Below are 19,908 nucleotides of genomic sequence, written 5' to 3' on the forward strand. Positions count from 1 at the left end.
TACTACGCCGTAGCATTTCCCGTAACGGTACGTAGCAAAATAAGCCTACATTTTCGAAATACAAAATTCAGTGTGAATTTTTTTTGTACTATTTAGTGTGCAGTCGTATGCGATCATAATCCCTATCCGAGCGGGTAGTACCATAAATATTCAGAATTTTTTGTATGCTTTACGGGATTTTTTGGACACAAACTCAAAAATGTCGATATTCAACTTTATCCGGGGATGTTTGTTATGTACGGTGGTGAATATCATAACATTATAACTATAACGTAAGGATTATACCTATTATATACATACATAAACTCACGCCTATTTCCCACCGGGGTAAGCAGAAACTATGGAATTCCATTTGCTTTGATCCTGACAGAATTCTCTTGCTTCCTCGACATTCATCAACCGTTTCATACACGCACGTTGGTTCAGAATAGATCCTACTGAACCTTTTCAAAGGATATCTCCAATTTGGTCAATGTACGTCCTTCTAGATCTTCCACCAGATCTTTCGCTTTGTATATTACTTTCGTAATCCTATTATCCTTCATCCGCTCTACGTGTACAAACCAACTTAACATTCCCATCTCAATCTTAGTTACTATATCGTCTTTTACACTACGTCTCTCCTATCACACTGTTTCTCATTTTATCACTCAATTAAACACCGCAGATGCTACGCAACGACTTCATTTCTACGGCATTAATCCTAATTTCATGCTACTTCTACTATACCCAACATTCACTACCGTACTTCAACGTAAGGGCAAGTATTATATCTATTATCTATGTATTTATCTTTCATATTAACTTATTTATTTGTACACAATAGAACACAGAAAGAAACACAAAGAAAACAGGCAATACAGATTAGTTGCTAACTTCATTGTTTTTTCTGAAATACCTAGTATCTTTAAAGGAAACGTCGCGTCGTGAAGAAACCAATGTGGGTTTTCCTGTGGATGTGGGGAATCATAAATGACTATCACGTGATCAGCGGTGAAGGTAAACATCGCGAGGAAACCCACATTCTTAAGAAAAGCATTTTCGGAGGTATGTGACCTATATTGGAGACTATAGAGAACCGGAGAGGAAATATGATTGGCCACCTGATACGACACGATTCATTTATAACAAACATTATAGAAGGAAAAACTGAAGGGAAGAGAGAAGGGGTAGACCTAGGATAACATTTATGAAACAAATAAAAGAGAAGGTGCAGGTCGTGTCGTATCGGGAGGTGAAGGTTTTGGCGGGAAGAAGAGAGGAATGAAGTTCACTCCACCGACAAGAGCGCAGCTCTTAAATAGAGAGAGAGTGACCTAACCTGTATTAGATTGGTTTTCCCTTCGCGTGTTGGAAAGTAAAACGGGCAGTCCCTTCTGTAACAAACCGGACCTGTCAAATCTTCAGGTTAGGTAAGCGGACCCTGTGAAAAACGGGATATGATGACTAGTATCTTTAAGGGTTTTTTGTCAAGGGTTCGAACTCGGACTATAAATCACTGAATTCGATTTTATGAGTATGAATTTGCGGTGGGGTCATAGATAAATCGTAGATTTCCAAGATTTGTGCCTGGTTAACAGCAATAGGCTCTCCTCCCCTTATTAGATGGGACTTAGACATAGCTGGCGAGGAGTGAGTGTACCTATATGAATAAGAATAAAATAAATTTATTGCCAGTAACAATTTACATTTATTTTGCTATATAAATAGGTAAGAAGAAATAGGTAAATAATATGGATATATTTGGTTGTATAAAATAAATATAATCAGCGGGAAAATAAAACGGCGTCGTTCTTGTTACTCCATTTTGTTTCTATTGTTTTTCTTCTGTTATATGATAAAAAGGTTACATCCCGTTTTCGCTACTTGAAGCTCGTTATCGCCCCTATATGTATACATAAAAAAGTAACAGCATTAAGTAAGAGTTGGAATCTCTTATTAAGCAGGCATATGCTTATATTAGGAGACTCCGCTCTACCGCAACAATTTTGCATTTGTACCTATTTCATAAGTCACACACAGCCTCCGTGGTCTAGTGATTAGAGCGTTAGGCTCTGATCTGGAGGTCCGGGTTCGATTCCCGATGGGGACATTGTCGAAATCACTTTGTGAGACTGTCCTTTGTTTGGAAAGGACCTTTCAGGCTTGAATCACCTGATTGTCCGGAAAAGTAAGATAATTCCGTGCTTCGGAGGGCACGTTAAGCCGTTGGTCCCGGCTATTAGGCGTAAAAACACCTTCACCAACCCGCATTGGAGCAGCAGATTGAGGGGAGGCCTGTGCCCAGCAGTGGGACGTTAGGCTGTTTATGTATGTATGCATAAGTCACAACTTATAATACAAAATTTGGCATGCATTTAAATTTAACGTGAATGTGTGTGTGTTTATGTGTATCCGCGTGTGTGTATATATACACCTCTGCCTACGTTGTCGCAGTGATGTTAAGTTGATTTTCTTTTTTCTTAAGAAATTCCTTAATCTGGCAACCCTGCAAACAGTTTCTCAGAAAGTGATGAAACAAATCCAGTCAAGTTAAAACACGATCATCAAAGTTACGTAACCATAGTTTCCGAACGTCATAATATCGACTGTAGTAATCCCAGATCCAATCCTCTTAAGCTTCAGTGTTCGATAGATTAGAAGTACTAAAACTATAAACTTTCGCTATAAAATTGCAGCTACTTTCTTTAAGCTTTATGGACGGTTGACCTTAATACGGTTTTAAAAGATCTACGCTAGAGCATAAGTATGAATGACTTGTAGACAGGCTAAAGTATTTAAATAGAGTATCAGGAACTACCTGTATAAGGTTTGTTATCCCTTCGCGGGTTAAAACATGAGACGGGCTTTTCAATTGGATAAGGGAATTTTTTATCATAAATAACATTATGACCTTAATTTCGTCTTCAGTCTAATGCTATAGTAAATTAACAATACATCTAGTGATAGTTTTTGTTTTAGAACACCTTTACCACATAATAGTTTCCAACTAGTCAAATCAGCTACTTTTTACTAAACGTTAAAACACGAAATTACTATGGAATTTGTATGAAAAAAAACTGTGACGTCGTAGAAAATCGTGACAAAATGCCGTGACTTAATTATTACATTTTTCTTTATTAAAATTCTAGAACATGTTACTTAAATACAAAAAAGGAAAATGTTATTTGTGGTCTTTAAATCTGTATTTATTTAGAAATCAGAATTTTCCTTTGAGCTAGAAAACTATCCGCATTTATTTATTTATTATTGGAAGACCAACACAGATTGACCATTGGATTTTTTATTGGAGACATTGTCGAAATTACTTTGTGAGACTGTCCTATGTTTGATAAGGACTTTACAGGCTTGAATCACCTGGTTGTCTGAAAAAGTAAGATGATTCCGTGCTTTGGAGGGCACATTAAGCCGTGGGTCCCGGCTATTAGCCGTAAAAATACCTCCACCAAACCGCAGTGGAGCAGCGTGGTGGAGTATGCTCCATACCCCCTCCGGTTGATTGAGGGGAGGCCTGTGCCCAGCAATGGGACGTATATAGGCTATTTATGTTATGAAGACCAACAACTAACGATACAAAATAATAGAAAATACAAAGATAACATAACACCATTCGTCATCTAGCCAAGTGTATGCCGTCCGAGTCGATCCACAATAAATCATGACACAAAATATATGCATGCCTGTGAGAATTTCATAAATAATTAGGGTCCTTCCTGGCTACGTTCCCCAAAAATAATATAGATGGCGTTGTCAAGATTTAACGTGATAATTACCTATTTTCTCATTACTCGGGTATAATTATTATTCAAAAATACAATGTGATGGCAGAAGCATTCATAAACAGCCTATATCTGTCCCACTGCTGGGCACAGGCCCTCCCTCAATCAACCGGAGGGGGTATGGAGCATACTCCACCACGCTGCTCCAATGCGGCAGAAGCATATATAAAAATAATCGTTGCTTGATATTTAGATCACATTGTGTAAGTATAGAATTATGTTGCTACTTCTCTTTATTTTGAACAGAATAATAATGGAAGAAAGATGTAGCGGACCCAACTAGTTGGCCACCTAGTTCCGCTCACATGCAACAGATGGCGCCACATTCAATAATGCAGTTTTCAAGCAGTCGTGAAACGCGATATCGAAGTTTTCACAGCAAAACTTTCAACATAACACCGTCGGATCGTCGATCCCTAGTCACACTACAAAGTTGTGGCTAGCGGGGCTATGCTCAGTTCGGCACCCCAAAAAACATCCTGTGGCGGCAGCACACCCAAGCCGTCAAACTAATGTAATTGTGCCTGGGTGTAATAAAAAGGGTCATAATTTGTACCCAAAACAAAGGTAAAAGATGTATCTCTGTTATCCATGAAATTAGAAGCTTAAACGAAGGAAAATCTTTACAGCGCCACCTATATTGTTTTTGAAGAACGTGGAAAGTCCTTCATTGCACGTTTATGTCAATTTGATGAATATGTATGTGCGTAACGCCCACGCAAAATTCCGTTTCTATTTTAGGCCTCGGCTTATTAATAACTATAATTAATTACACGGTAAACATTTAGTAACTGGGGTTAATTATTAATCTGTGGTATAACAGTCCTTATATATGTGGGAACGGAACGTAAGCTGAATGGAACGGGGAAGAAAGAGAGGTGTGTGCGAAAGGGACGGGGTGTGTGATGGCGGTTGAAGATGAGTGTGCGTGCGGGGTCGGATTTTTAATTCTTTTAAAAATAGAAAAAGACGATTATTTGCAAACCTAAGTTTTATTTCCGCCATCCCTCAATTTGGGGGCTCGTCCGGGATAAAAAAACCAGTGCTACGACGCGTAAATACGACGATTACTACAAGACGGTGCGCGGGCCGACCACGCCGCCACGTGCTCGAAAATCTACGACGAAAACGACGAGTATTTTTGCAATCTACGACGAATACGACGAGTATTTTTGCAATCTACGACGAAACGACGAGTATTTTATAATAACGACGACACGAAGAGTATTTCCAAGACGGAACAACGATTTTTACGACGACGAACAATGGCTGCGAGCGAAAATAAAGGAATCGAGCTAACTACGGCGATGGGTGGATTATACCTAGACGGCATTACAAAGTTTAGCGGCGACGACACCGAATCATCCTCAAAATGGGCGCAAGACTTGGAGGACAACGCTGCGATCTTCGACTGGACACCCCAGCAGAAGCTCGTTTTCGCTCGGAGATCATTGACTGGCACGGCTGGTCTATGGCTGAAAAGCGAGAAGGTTTTCAGAACATACGACGAGTTGAAGACGGCTGTTTTAAAAGAGTTTCCAGACACGATGAACACAAAAGAAGTACACGAAATCATGTCTGCGCGAAAGAAGCAAAGAAATGAGACGTTTTACGAGTATATGCTAATCATGAGAGAGTTGGGGCGCAAAGCTAAATTTCCCGACTATGTTATTGTACAATACGTCATAGATGGAATCATCGATTATGAACCTAACAAGTCTATTCTATATGGAGCTACGACGTTCCCAGTGTTGAAGGAAAGATTACAACTATATGAGAAAATGAAGAATAAAGCTAAGACTACGAGTGAAACTCAAGCTAAGAAAAGTAAGCCACAACTGCAGCAACGAATGAACAGGTGTTACAATTGCGGCGAAACGGATCATGTGGCTAATAAATGCAGAAAAGGAATCAAGTGTTTTCGGTGCAATAATTATGGACACATAGGAAAGCAGTGTCCGAAAATTAACGACCAAGTTGCGTCGGTAAAACAGCACTCAAAAATGTTACCTTCAGAGGGCGCCACTGCACGTACACCGTCGGTAAAACAGCGCTCAGCGAACTTCAACATGGACGTGACAAGTGACAGTGTTGATTTTGACAACCAAACGTCACACGAAAGAAATGAGGTTATGCAAATCGAAAACAAAGGCAGAAATTCATCTACGAAGCCGATGATTATGGTGAAAATTGAAAATTTATCAGTGAACGCGCTTATAGACTCCGGCAGCGACTTCAATTTGATGTCTCACCAGTGTTTTGTTGCCATTGGAGCGGAGAAATATGAAGATAACCTAAATTTAACCGGACTTGGACGCACGATAGTGAATTCATTGGGAAAAGTGTACTTGGACATTACGATCGACGGCAAAAACTATAATAGTGTGTTATTTCATATTGTAAACAGCGACGCTATGCCTTTTGATATCGTCACTGGAAAGGCAAAATTACGTAAGCGCCAAAATAGGTATTTTGGGTTTTTTATATATTCGGAATCAGCGTTTCATTCTGCGTCGATCTGTCTGGGTAGCATTGCGATACGAGCACTTTTTTGGCGCTTACGTAAATTTAAAAATAGTTGACTTTTTTCAATTCCAGTTTCTTAAACGACAAGATTTTGGTGTTTTTTTCGTGACTGGTGTATAAGTAATATTGTGTTCCTATATAATAACTACATATTAACTTTAAGTAAATTTGGCATTCTATAGTTTGAAAAGTATCATTTTATTAGTAATTTTGGACTACTGAAAATAAAAAATAGACTATTTATAAGTCATTTTTATTAACAGCTTTTAAAATAAGTAAGGCGTATAAGAAAAAAATGTCTTAGCATGTTTATGCAGTGAATGGCGAATAAGTAATTTTGACTTACAGTATTTAGAATAAGTAAGGCGTGTACGTAAATTTGCCTTCGCATTTTTATGCTGTTATTAAGCAAGTTTGTGGGCTAGCAGTAAGTTTCCCAGGAAGTTATTTTTTAAAAATAGATCTAAAAGTAAAACTATTTTAGAATTGATTTTATAATTTATTAGCGACTCGCCCGGCTTTGCTTGAGTGCAATGCTGAGGAAAAATGAAATTATTTACGACATCACATTAAAATCCTCAAAAATAACAGTATTTCTACACTATTTATTGGATGATATTATGTATACCTATAAACTTTCCTATTGAATCACTCTATCTATTAAAGAAAATTGCATCAAAATCCGTTGCGCAATTTTAAAGATTTAAGCGTATATAGGGATATAGGGACAGAAAAAGCGACTTTGTTATACTTTTTAAGTTCTGTCATTTGCATATTTAGCGCCAATTTTGAATTGAGAACTCAAAATTCAAATTTGTTGGAATTTCGAATATCAAAACAATTGAAAGCATTAGGATTAATGCAATTGTTTAGTTACAGCGTTGGTTTGAATCTGTCAGGTCACGTCCGAAAATGAATCTCTATTCTCGGTATGTCACATGGCGATTTTTGAGGATTAGTTGTCTTTATTAGGCATTTCAGGGACAACCATTTAAACGATATTGCATGACGCACTTGGTGTGAGGAAACTAGTTTGCCGTTACATCCCGCATTTTCTGACGATCATAAGGTAGCCCGCGTCAGATGGTGTAAGAAAACTCTTCAGAGGTTCAACCGAGGAGAGTCAAATCACGTGTACCACATCATCAGTGGTGACGAATCTTGGATTTATGCTATTATCCTGATTCCAAACAACAATCCACAGTTTGGGTCTTCCAAAACGAGTCAAAGCCGACTAAAGTTGTTCGGTCTCGAAGCACTTCAAAGAAGATGGTGGCTACCTTCGTGGAGAAAATCGGTCATGTTGCGACAATTGCACTTGAAGATCGTTGGACGGTTAATGCGGATTGGTATACCTCAATTTGTTTACCACAAGTCATCGCCAAACTTCGAAAATCTAACCCAAAGCGACGCATGATGATGCGCAGGGGTGCAGGATGCTGCACCATGACAACGCAAGCTCACACACCGCTCGTCAAACGATTATTTGAAGCAGGAAAACGTAGAAATTCTTGACCATCCTCCATACAGTCCTGACCTAAGCTCCAATGACTTCTTTACATTTCATAAAATTAAAAAAGAAACTCTTCGCGGTCAAAGGTTCCAGTGCGGTGAAGAAGCGGCCAACGCTTTCAAGTCAGCCATTTTGAACACCTCTACTTTGGAGTGGAATAAATGTTAAATAATACCTGGTTCGAGCGAATGGAAAAGTGTATTAAACTTCGTGGTAAATACTTTGAAAAACAATAAGGGGAATTATTGAGGAATTAAAAAAATATTGAGGAATTAAAAAGACTTGACCCTTCCAGAGACTTGACTTGACTTAGAGGCACGTATGCTTGTCCTAATTCAAACAATTTTGAGCCCAAATATACTACTGCATGGTCGACTGTGCTGCCCTGCATATGTTATGTTATGTTAGTGGGCTCTGTTTTCCGCATTTAGACTCTAAGGTGGTCCATTATGCGTGTAATTGTTGACTACGTAAGCCAACCTATCTCCTTCCAGAAGCTCAGAAGCCTCCTGGGGATTTCACAGGTTTCGCGGAGCGACCCCATTCCTTTGAGGATTTTTACCCGTTGTGCTGACACTCCCGTGCATTCCAGGATTACAGTTTCTTCTGCGTCCAGACAGCCTCTGCAAAGTGGGCTGTCCGTTATCCCTAAGTTAAATAGGTGCTTGTTGAGTTGGCAGTGACCCGTTATACTGCCCACTACTATTCGGAGTCATTGCGGTTTAAGCGAAGCAGTCGGCGAGTGAATTGGATATCATAGGCATGATATCCTTCGACTGTCTGCATGTGGGCAGCTGTGCCCATCTGTCGTTGTGTAGTTGCTGGGTATGGTCCCGTAGCCACGAGCGTAACTGACTGAAAGGTATCGGCAGGATTGGTTCGGGTCCATATACCCTGGTGTCTGATCCTCTCCTTGCCAGTTCGTCGGCGGCATCATTACCCAGCGATCCACTGTGCTGCCCTGCATATTATGAACGGTGGATGCCAATGACAAAATTAAGGGCAACATCCTTCTTTCAGTCATTTTGTAATATCGTCCATCTTGGATTTGAAATTTTGACATAATGACAGTATTCTACTAGTGTAGTCCTATCATTTGATACCCATATTGAGGGGGTTGTGGAAAAATATGTACCTAGTCCACTATTTTGGAACGGCGGCCATCTAGGATTTTAAATTTTGACATAATCACAGTATTCTACTTGTGTAGCTATTTCATTTCATACCCATATTGAGGGGGTTTGGAAAAATATGTAATCCCCCATTATGTACCGGCTGCCATCTTAGATTTATAATGTTATTGATTTTATTATATTGTACTGACATCGGAATTAAAGGTGTGTACCAAATTTCAGATCAATCTGACAACAGGAAGGTACTTAAATTGCAATTTCTAATTTTGATACAAATAAATACCGTACGGGTTTAGCTAAATAAAACCGTTTAACCCTTTCACGGACAGAGACAATGGGTCATTGGTGGTTCATAATAAATAGTATGACACCTTGGAATCAGAACGTCGGTATACGTTCTGTCTTTGAAAGTGTTAAAAAGAAACTTTTACAAACAGATAACGGGTTGTACGCTATTATTTATATTTTATGAAACTTTATTTCTGGCACTTCAGTATTTTAATAGCTATTTTTATAAATCAATTGAAGTAATAAGTAATTTAAGGAGGTATTAAGAATAATTATTTGTCTCTTACGTCTTTTTACCCATGTAAGATATTACAAAAACTTACTTTAAAGAATCTTTGGTGAACTGACATAATCAATCGATCACTTTTTACGCAATTTTCACATAATGAAAGCAGATGTGTAAAAGTCGTTACAGTAACTTTTACTCCGCTAACATTACAGTATTATTATATTTAAAGAAATATTGTCGTTCTCGTATGCATTGTCGTAAGAGCTGTAAGTAATTTTGCTTCCAAATAATATTTTAACCAGATGGCGGTTAAGTAAATTTGCTTTACTGTAAACTGAAGTCATTTTTACGTAAGCGCCACTATATCCTAAAATAGCAATCCAACTGTTATGATATGTATTGCTGGACATAGAAAATTAAAAAACAATGTAACCTTACATTGACATCATCTAAATTGGATAATTGGGTAAAAAGTTATGATAAAAAAACGAAAAAATGAAACTTTAAACGGCTTTTTCTCGAAATGGCCTTTTGGCGCTTACGTAATTTTGCCTTTCCAGTGACGATATGATTTTAGGCCAGGAATTACTTCAAAAACTTACCATGATTATGAGTGGTTACAAAGTTAAGTTTTTGTCTGAAAGGGATGAATGGATGTCTAAGTTGTGTTGTTTTTCAGATTCAACAGTAGAAGTGGATCATATTGTCAATCCTGCAGTGAGAGGGAAAGTCCTTCAGTGTATTGAAGATTATAATCCAACCCAAATTAAAGATGCACCCATTGAGTTGAAGATTGTTTTAAAAGACGACGTGCCTGTAGCTCAAAGACCACGACGCTTGTCTTTGATGGAGCAAAAGATTGTTGAACAACAGGTAAAGGAGTGGCTGGAGGATGGTGTTATTCAAGTAAGTTTTTCTGAGTATTCAAGTCCTTTGGTGTTAGTCAAAAAAAAAGATGGCAATGTACGGGTATGTGTGGATTATAGAATGCTGAACCGGAAAATAGTTAAAGATGAATTTCCACTACCTGTGATCGATGACATGATTGATAAGCTGTGTGAAGCCAAGATATTTAGTGTTTTGGATCTTAAGAATGGTTTCTTTCATTTAAAGGTGTCTAAAGAGTCTGTCCCCTATACATCTTTTGTGACACATCACGGCCAGTTCGAATTCCTGCGAGCTCCGTTTGGTCTGTCCATATGCCCGAAGTATTTCATGCGATTTGTGAGCATTATCTTTAGGGACTTGATTTCCCAAGGCATCATGATGATTTTTATTGATGACATTCTAATTACAGCAGAAGACGAAAAACAAGCAGTCGAACGACTTCAGCTTGTGTTAAAGGTGGCTGCAGAATATGGACTTAAGATAAACTGGAAGAAGGCAAACTTGATCAAACCTGAAATTGAATATCTAGGCCACGTAATCAGTAATGGAGAGATAAAGCCAAGCCCAGAGAAGACGGAAGCTGTACGTAAGTACCCTGAACCACGAAACACTAAACAACTACACAGTTTTGTTGGGCTGACATCCTACTTTCGAAAGTACATTGAGAACTATGCCTTAATATCAAAGTCGCTCACGGATTTATTAAAGAAAGAAAAAGAATTTTTATTTGAAGACGAACAAAGACTAGCATTTAATATTTTAAAGGAGAGATTATCTTCAGGCCCTGTTTTAAAGATTTTCAATCCAAAGTTAAAGACTGAATTACACACTGATGCGTCTAGTATTGCCTATTCTGCTATACTCATGCAACATCATCCAGATACAGGTCTCCACCCAGTGCACTACATGAGCAGAAAGACGAGTGAAGCTCAGTCCAGATATTCAAGCTATGAGCTGGAGGCAACTGCTATCATTGAAGGCATAAGGAAGTTCAGACAGTACCTGTATGGGATACACTTCACGATTGTCACGGATTGCAAGGCGTTTGAATTGACATTGAAAAAGAAAGACCTGTCTGCCAAGATTGCCCGTTGGGTGTTATTCCTCAATGAGTACGACTTCGAGATAGAACACCGTGCTGGAACGAAGATGAGACACGTTGATGCATTAAGCCGTTACCCATATGTTGGAGTTACCACATTACACGATAAAGTAAAGCAAGCGCAGGAGCAAGATGAAGGCATCATGGCTATTAAAGAGATTCTACAAGAAAAGACATATAAAGATTATTGGACACAGAATGACATTTTATATAAAGGAGATAAGCTACTTGTTATACCTAAGACGATGGAAAAAGAAGTAATTAAACAGGTGCATAGCAATGGACATTTTTCAAAGAAGAAGATGAAGGAAGTGATTGAAAGAGATTACTACATACCAGGATTGGATAAGAAACTAGAAGAGTTCATAGTAACATGCATTCCATGTTTACTAGCTACTAAAAGGGAAGGAAAACTAGATGGATTATTACATCCTATTGAAAAGGAGAGTGTACCGTTGGATACTATCCATCTGGACCATGTTGGACCCTTGACGCAAACCAGTAAACAGTACAACTACATACTGACAGTGGTAGATGCTTTCACTAAGTTTGTTTGGCTATTCCCTACAAAAAGCACGTCAAGCCGAGAGACTCTAAACAAGCTAGAGATCCACCAACAGACTTTTGGAAACCCACGACGGATAATAACAGATAGAGGAACTGCATTTACAAGTCATGAGTTTACAAACTATTGTCAAGAAGAGAATATACAGCATATAACCATAACCACTGGAGTTCCACGTGCCAATGGGCAAGTCGAAAGAATACATAGAATATTGATCCCATTACTTACCAAGTTGTGTATAGAGAACTCAAGCCTTTGGTATAAGCATGTCAGTAGAGTGCAGAGAGCCATCAATAGCACTTTTCAAAGGAGCATAAACTGTACACCTTGTGAATTGCTTTTAGGTACAAAGATGAGAGTAAAAGAAGATGTAAAGATACAAGAGTTACTACAGGAAGAATACATACAGATGTTTAATGAAAGTAGAGAAGATCTAAGAAGACAAGCTAAAGAACAGATTTATAGAATTCAAGAAGAAAACACAAAGAGCTTTAATAGGAAAAGGAAGGAGCACTTACCTTATAAAACTGGAGACATTGTTGCTATAAAACGCACACAATTTGGTACAGGACTTAAATTGAAGCCTAAGTTCCTAGGACCCTACAAGATCTTAAAGTATAAAGGCCATGATAGGTATGACGTTGAGAAGCTTGACAGCTGTACAGAAGGTCCTGTCAAGACTTCAACATCTGCAGATAACATGAAGAAGTGGCCAGAAGAATAGAGTTTTGGTAAGATTCTTATTTAATTGTTGTAATATTTTTATTTTTGTTGCAGGAAGAGGATGCAGTTTTTATTTTATTTTTTGTTGTTTTGTGGCCAAATGGTCTTAATTTACTAAAAGAAGGTTTATATTTTATTATTAGTGTTTGAATATTTGGAGTTAGAAGTTAGCATGGTTTTAGTTTGTTTTGTCTAGTTTACAGTTTAGTCTGAAAGGTATTAAGTTTATGTAAGTAAGCAAATAAGTACTAAATATATTCAAGAGGCATAACGTAAGGCTGTCTGTCTGCAAATTTAAATTAAAGTGTTTTTAAGTTGTTTTTCACATAAAATGTTTTGTTACATAAGATGTTAGTAAAAATGTTTAAAAGTAGATGTTTAAGGTGTTGATGATTTACATACGATGTTTTGTAACATGTTTATTTTTTTTTATAAGATGTTTTGTAATATTTAAGGTTCAAAGATGGTTTGTTAGGTATGACTGAAGGTATGAAGAGTGTTTGTGTGATGTATTGTATTGAAAGATATGAAACATTATGAAAGTGTGGACGAATGACTGAGGACAGTCATTGTAACAGGACGGCCGAATGTGGGAACGGAACGTAAGCTGAATGGAACGGGGAAGAAAGAGAGGTGTGTGCGAAAGGGACGGGGTGTGTGATGGCGGTTGAAGATGAGTGTGCGTGCGGGGTCGGATTTTTAATTCTTTTAAAAATAGAAAAAGACGATTATTTGCAAACCTAAGTTTTATTTCCGCCATCCCTCATATATGTAATTAGTTTTAATAAAAGGAACAATAGATACAGCAGGAATACAGTACAATACAAAAATCCTTTATTAAATATAAAAGCCGACCTTATTGTTACATAGAAATTTGTTCCAGTGCCAGGTAATCTTAGGGTGAATTAAGAAAGAGTTAGGTGCAAAGTCACCCAGTTAATATCTGACCTGTAGGCGAGTTTACTATCTATCTCCATCACCTAAACCTGAAGATTAGATATATCTGGTCTTTTACAGAAGCGACTGTCTGTCTGACCTTCAGGTATGGATTTTACAGGAATGTGGGTTTCCTCAAAATGTTTTCCTTCACCGAGCACGTGATAATTTATGATCTAAAGTAAACAGATTTTATTTCGCATATGAATGTGAGAAGAAATTCGAAAATCGAAGAATCGGCGTGGGTTGAAAATCAGTGTTGCCCTCTGGGTAAATTTTCACTGATCCCTGGCCTTTTTTGGTGACCTGCGGCACCCATGTTTTCCAACTAAATATTAATGTGTGTATATTTTAATGTTGTAAATGTAAAAAATATGTGTGTCGTAGGTTTTACCTAAATATACTCTATTAGTATTATTATTTAGGCTCGTGTTGGGATTCAAACCTGTGAGTTCATAGTGGGAGTAAATCATTTTTCCAACTGGGCTACGACGAGCGAGCATGAGAGTGAGTTTTATAACTTTATATAGGTAGTTATATAGGATCGTGAACTCAACGCTCAACAACGAGGCTATTGGAGCCCCTCCGAATTAAATGAATACATTACGTCAATAACGATGTGCCGTCATGAGCAATATCATGTACCCACTTTCGAACCCTGTCGCACTATCATATTTGACATTTACTGAGACTTACGGTTATGAATTTAATAGCTACAATTAAAAAACTTTTATCGAAAACCATTTAAGTATAAAATATTCATTAAAAAGTTTAAAGATGGGTTTTTAGGTGGGATTGCGTGGTCTCTGGCTAGTCCAAAGGGCGTGATATTACGTATGTAGGTAAGTTGGGTTTCAATTATATTTATTACGTTTCAAATGCTGTGATTCGCAACTAAAAATGTTATAAAGCAATTACGTTGCTGGACAAAATAATAAAACAAAATGTCATAACTTTCAACGAATATTTTTGTCACCGTTTTTAGGCCCAGTGAAAATTTTACCAATTTTACTAAAAGCACGCCCCGGATACTTCATACAAAAATCTCGTATTTACCCCTTTATGTTTACGGCTTTATTAGATTAAAGACATGGAATAAGTAATAATAATACGTATAGAACTGCAACTCTCCGCTCCCCACCAGCGTCTGAGCTAGGTTTACCTCACCCCCCTCGGTCTTACTTTAGTCTTCAATCGTAAGGTGCCAGACGTCACACAACCGATACGCGTGTACGGTAACGTCAATGTGTAGTGTCCGTGTGTGTTTTGTAAGAAGTGTCCGGAGTATGACGCCACAGAATCATCTTATTGTTCGGACAATTAGGTTATTTCAGCCCGAAGTTACATACAAAAATATGCATGGTCTATACGCGTCTCTACCGCTGTCGCTAATGCCTCGATGCCCGCAGTCATACAATTCGCGCTCTAATTGAGTGTCCTATTTCATAAAACAACTCGACGCCAAATTAAAATAAATGTTGGCTGATAAATGAACCACGCCGGCCGTCAGTTTGGCCAGGGACGAATTAAATACAATGATTATACCAAATTGGAATTGTAATAAGAGTATTTACATAATGGATAGTCGTGTGTTTATCAGTTTGTTGTTTACCAGCCCAGTACAGGTTAGGGCACATACCTCCGAAAATGCATTCTCGGGAATGTGGGTTTCCTTGTGATGTTTTCCTTCACCGCTGAACACGTGATAATCATTTTATGATCCTAACATGAATTCGAAAACTTTGGCTATCATTGGTTTCAACACAGGAGTGTTGAATTCGAACCTGCGACCTCAAACTGAGAGGCAAGCGTTCTACTAACTGGGCTACCACGTCTCATTGACATAAAGGGATACAAAGTACATATTAAATAAGGTAGTTAGTTACATACCTACGTATCTAAATTCTCATGACTCAACCTCGAAGCCCCACGGACCAATAGGTATACTGTGTAATACGTATAGATCGAAAATTTAGAGGCATATTTACCTAAGCTTGATGGTAGTACATAATACAGAGTTGCTTACACCATTCACCGCGTCACTATACTTATTAAAATAGAAATAGTTTTAGTCGTTACTAAAACAATAACCATACTTTTTTGGTTGCAAATTAAAGTATATTCTAGTGGAAAGGAACTAACAAAATCACTACTATTTAAAAAACAGGTAAGGCGATAAATGGTAATTTCAACTCTATATTATTGACTACCGTAAATCTTAGGTAAATACACCGCCGAACTTACAACCTAATGGTAATGAGATATTAAAGATAAATATTTTTATTGTGTTAAAAAGTCCGTACCTAGTCACGAAGGACTAGATAAAGTAAACCTTACCCTACGTTTATACTCACAAGGTATGTAATCATTTAACATAACATAACATAAACAGCCTATATACGTCCCACTGCTGGGCACAGGCCTCCCCTCAATCAACCGGAGGGGGTATGGAGCATACTCCACCACGCTGCTCCAATGCGGGTTGGTGGAGCTGTTTTTACGGCTAATAATCGGGACCAACGGCTTAACGTGCCCTCCGAAGCACGGAATCATCTTACTTTTTCAGACAATCAGGTGATTCAAGCCTGAAAAGTCCTTACCAAACAAAGGACAGTCTCACAAAGTGATTTCGACTATGTCCCCATCGGGAATCGAACCCGGACCTCCAGATCGTGAGCCTAACGCTCTAACCACTAGACCACGGAGGCTGTATTCATTTACTTATACTTTATGTTTATAACTCACTCATGTATGAAAAGGTCAGCACTTACCTGTGAAAAGGAGGTAAATTGATTCATAAAAGTATATAATATTTATCGTACTTTTCGCTAAAGAAAGAACTAGCCGATGATAAAGCGTCCTTATAAAACATAACATAAGCTGATGACTATATCCCAATTGGGGTAGTCAGAGGTACATCTATCACATGAAATAATCACACCTCACCGAGCTAGTTAGACCAACGTAATATATGGTCAAGGCAACTTTGTTAGAGAAAAACTGCACTCTAATTCTAATTTATCTTAAGTGCAATTTTCACTAACACAGTTGGCTCAACTATTATAGACGGCGCTACGGCTCACCTATCAAGTTAGTCTAACATAAAGTTCGGTGAGGTGTGGATACTTACTTCATCTTGCGATGGATGTACCTCCGACTACGCCTATTGCGATATAGTCGTGAGCTTATGATAAAACTTAAATAATATCATCCCGTGATCATGGCACTTGCAACAGTGTCGAAATATCGGGAGTCTCATATCCCTGATACAAACGCGGTAAGAACCCGTTATTATGTGTTTTTATTAAAATTTAAATAACATCTTGACTTTGAATAACTTTTCTCAGGGAATCCTACATTGAAAATTAACGAATTTTTATCTTTTGGAATACTTACCTACAATTACTTTTCTTCTATCAGGTACGGGCGTGAAGATGAAGAGGTGATGGGGCTGAAGTTCTGCAACGAAGCCATCATGAGCCTGGCACAAATATGGCCGGTACACTGTAACCACGAACGAGAGCCGAACACGCCTCTACAGGTAACATCTAACTTTTTAACCCTTTCACGGGCAGAGACCATGGGTCATTGATGGTTCATAATAGATAGTACGACACCATTCGGAACGTCATTAGATGTTCTGTCCTTGAGAGTGTTAATATTATCCTTCCGTGTTATTGAAGATGTCCTTAGAAAAGGTTCAGTACGATCTACTCTGAACCGGCGTGCGTGTATGAAACGATTGATGAATGTTGAGGAAGTAAGAGAAGTGTGTCTCTGCATATTTCGGTGGAAAATAGGCGTGAGTTTATATATGTACGTATGTATGTAAATTTTCACCTTATATTGAATACGTAAGCGGTGTGAACTGAATACTTTCAGATGTAATTATTGTTACAAATGAAACTTTGCATTCGGTATCTGCTACGAACTAGTAAGTTACCGCAAGGGGGTTTAAAAGGCCACATTGAAGCTATTCATCTAAAAAAGCAATATTACAATTTGATATATGTGTGCGTTGCGCACTTACTTTTATATAAACTTTTATATAAGTAATATAGCAATCTGGCATTTACGTATATACCTAAATGTCAGATTGCTATATTACTTTTTTAGATGAATTGCTTCGATGTGGCCTTTTTAACCCCCTGGTCGTTTAGGAATGCCTGTGCCTAGCAGAGGTATGTATATGGTCTGTCTTTTTTTATTATTAAAAACGAAACAAGTCCCTCAATTTCTTTCTACAATAGCTACGTATCTCGGGATGAAGAAAATACCAAATAAGATGAATGTCTGTTTATTTATTGTTTCGGCTTTTATTCAAATCTACTCTTGGAACGAGCAAAAAAGCATTTACACCAAAAATACTTCACTATTCCGCTTTTTTATGTGACTTATTGTAGATTTGCCGCAAATGGTATAACTACTTGGCCTGAGGGCTCTCGCCCGGTACGATATATAAGCCAACAAGCCTGAGGATTTCCAGTTGGGCGTGATACTCGGGTCAGGGCGTTTATCAAATCAAATCAAATCAAATACTTATACTTTATTGCACAGAACTAAATTTCAACAATCAGACATAACACATGAATACAGTACAATTTGGGCGGCCTTAGTGCTCTAGAGCAATTTCTTCCAGGCAACCACCAAAAGGAAACAAACATTTACAAACAACTTGGATGCGGGATGGTGCAACAAAAAGTAAATACCTAAAAGTAAAACTAAAGTTAATATAATAAATACACTATACTTAACGTACAATTTATTGGATTAAATTTTATCTTGTAACAAGGCTGTATGCAAATCTGCCTTTGCTTTCTTCGTTAATATTGTTTGGAAAGTATTAAAAAAAAGTAAGTTTCTCTCTTATGTCAACCGACACACGACAGAGGTGTATTATTCTTTAGTTTTATTTTTTATTAAAACAACATTGTTTCCGCAGAAATCTTGTTTATTATTTATAATAGTCATTACATTTATTAATAAATACTCAATATAATATAATTTATATTTACACATATTATTTATCCATATTTATTTGAAATAATTAATCCGTCCTAGTGGTCTAATAGCGATAAGCGCTGAATGAGGGATATCATCGAGCATTCTGGCGGAGTCTGTATCGGGGTTCTGAGTTTGTTGTCGCGAGCTGATTGGCCGCCTCTATGGCTTAATGGCGTCTGAAAAGTGCAGTGCAATGTGTTATTTTTTTTTGCTGCTATTTTTTTTTATACAACCGTCCCATTATAAATCACTTGTCTTATCCTCCCTGCCAACTTCTCTGTGCCAACCATGAATGTTAAACTCGGAGTTATTATTTTATCCTTGACAACCAAATGGTTTTATATTCCATGTGGCAAAACGCCAGATGTAGTTAAGTAATTGGATAGCCTTAACTATTATTGATCTTTTAAAAAACATTTTGACCTAACAGACAAAGGCATTTGAAGCTTTGGAAATCTTATGCCTGCAATTAGATCGTGTACTAGGTACTTACAAGATAAATTATGAAATTCTGATTACTTACTAAATAAAGACTTAAGAAGGTTGCCTGGAAGAGATTGCTACTTAGCAATAAGGCCGCCTATTGTACTAATTCTATTTCTCTTTTGTTTTGTATTTTGTTTTTTCCTGTTTGTGCAATAAAGTATTTGTTATGTTATAAAGACAGATCTAAAATTAACGAAAAATAAATTATTTTTTCTACTTAAGTAAGTCTATTTAACTTATTTATGAATTTCGATCAAGAAAAACGTAGTAATAAGTCCGACATTTTATTACGTTTTCTATGACGTGACAGTGTGTTTTTCCATACAAATTCCATAGAAATTTCGTGTTTTGACTTTTAGTAAAAAGTAACTAATTTGACTAGTTGGAAACTAACCTATCCTTGAATCAGCATAATTATATCCTTAAAACAAGGTTAACATACATACATACATAAACTCACGCCTATTTCCTACCGAGGTAAGCAGAGACTATGGAATTCCATTTGCTTCGTTCCTGACAGACTTCTCTTCCTTCTTCCACATTCATCAATCGTTTCATACACGCACGCCGGTTCAGAGTAGATCGTACTAAAACTTTTTTAAACACATTTTCTTTAATCTGGCAAGGTTAAGAGTACTTTAAACCAGCGAACTTGGATGAAAATTTTGATGAGAGTTGGCGAATGTGTGGTATTTGGGTGATAGTAAGCAGAATTCCGTGTGATTGGAGGTCAACC

At 37.6% G+C, this 19,908-nt stretch overlaps 1 protein-coding gene across 1 annotated transcript in view; it reads left to right on the forward strand.

The window, feature by feature from the left end:
- LOC126380363 (arrestin homolog) overlaps positions 1 to 19,908 on the forward strand; it is a 117,182-nt gene that overhangs the window by 66,295 nt on the left and 30,979 nt on the right. The window contains exon 4 of the mRNA XM_050029748.1: positions 17,103 to 17,223. Coding sequence (XP_049885705.1) covers positions 17,103 to 17,223 — 121 coding nt within the window. The remainder of the gene's footprint in view (positions 1 to 17,102; positions 17,224 to 19,908) is intronic.

The sequence above is a fragment of the Pectinophora gossypiella genome, chromosome 3, assembly GCF_024362695.1.
Source record: "Pectinophora gossypiella chromosome 3, ilPecGoss1.1, whole genome shotgun sequence".
NCBI lineage: Eukaryota > Metazoa > Arthropoda > Insecta > Lepidoptera > Gelechiidae > Pectinophora > Pectinophora gossypiella.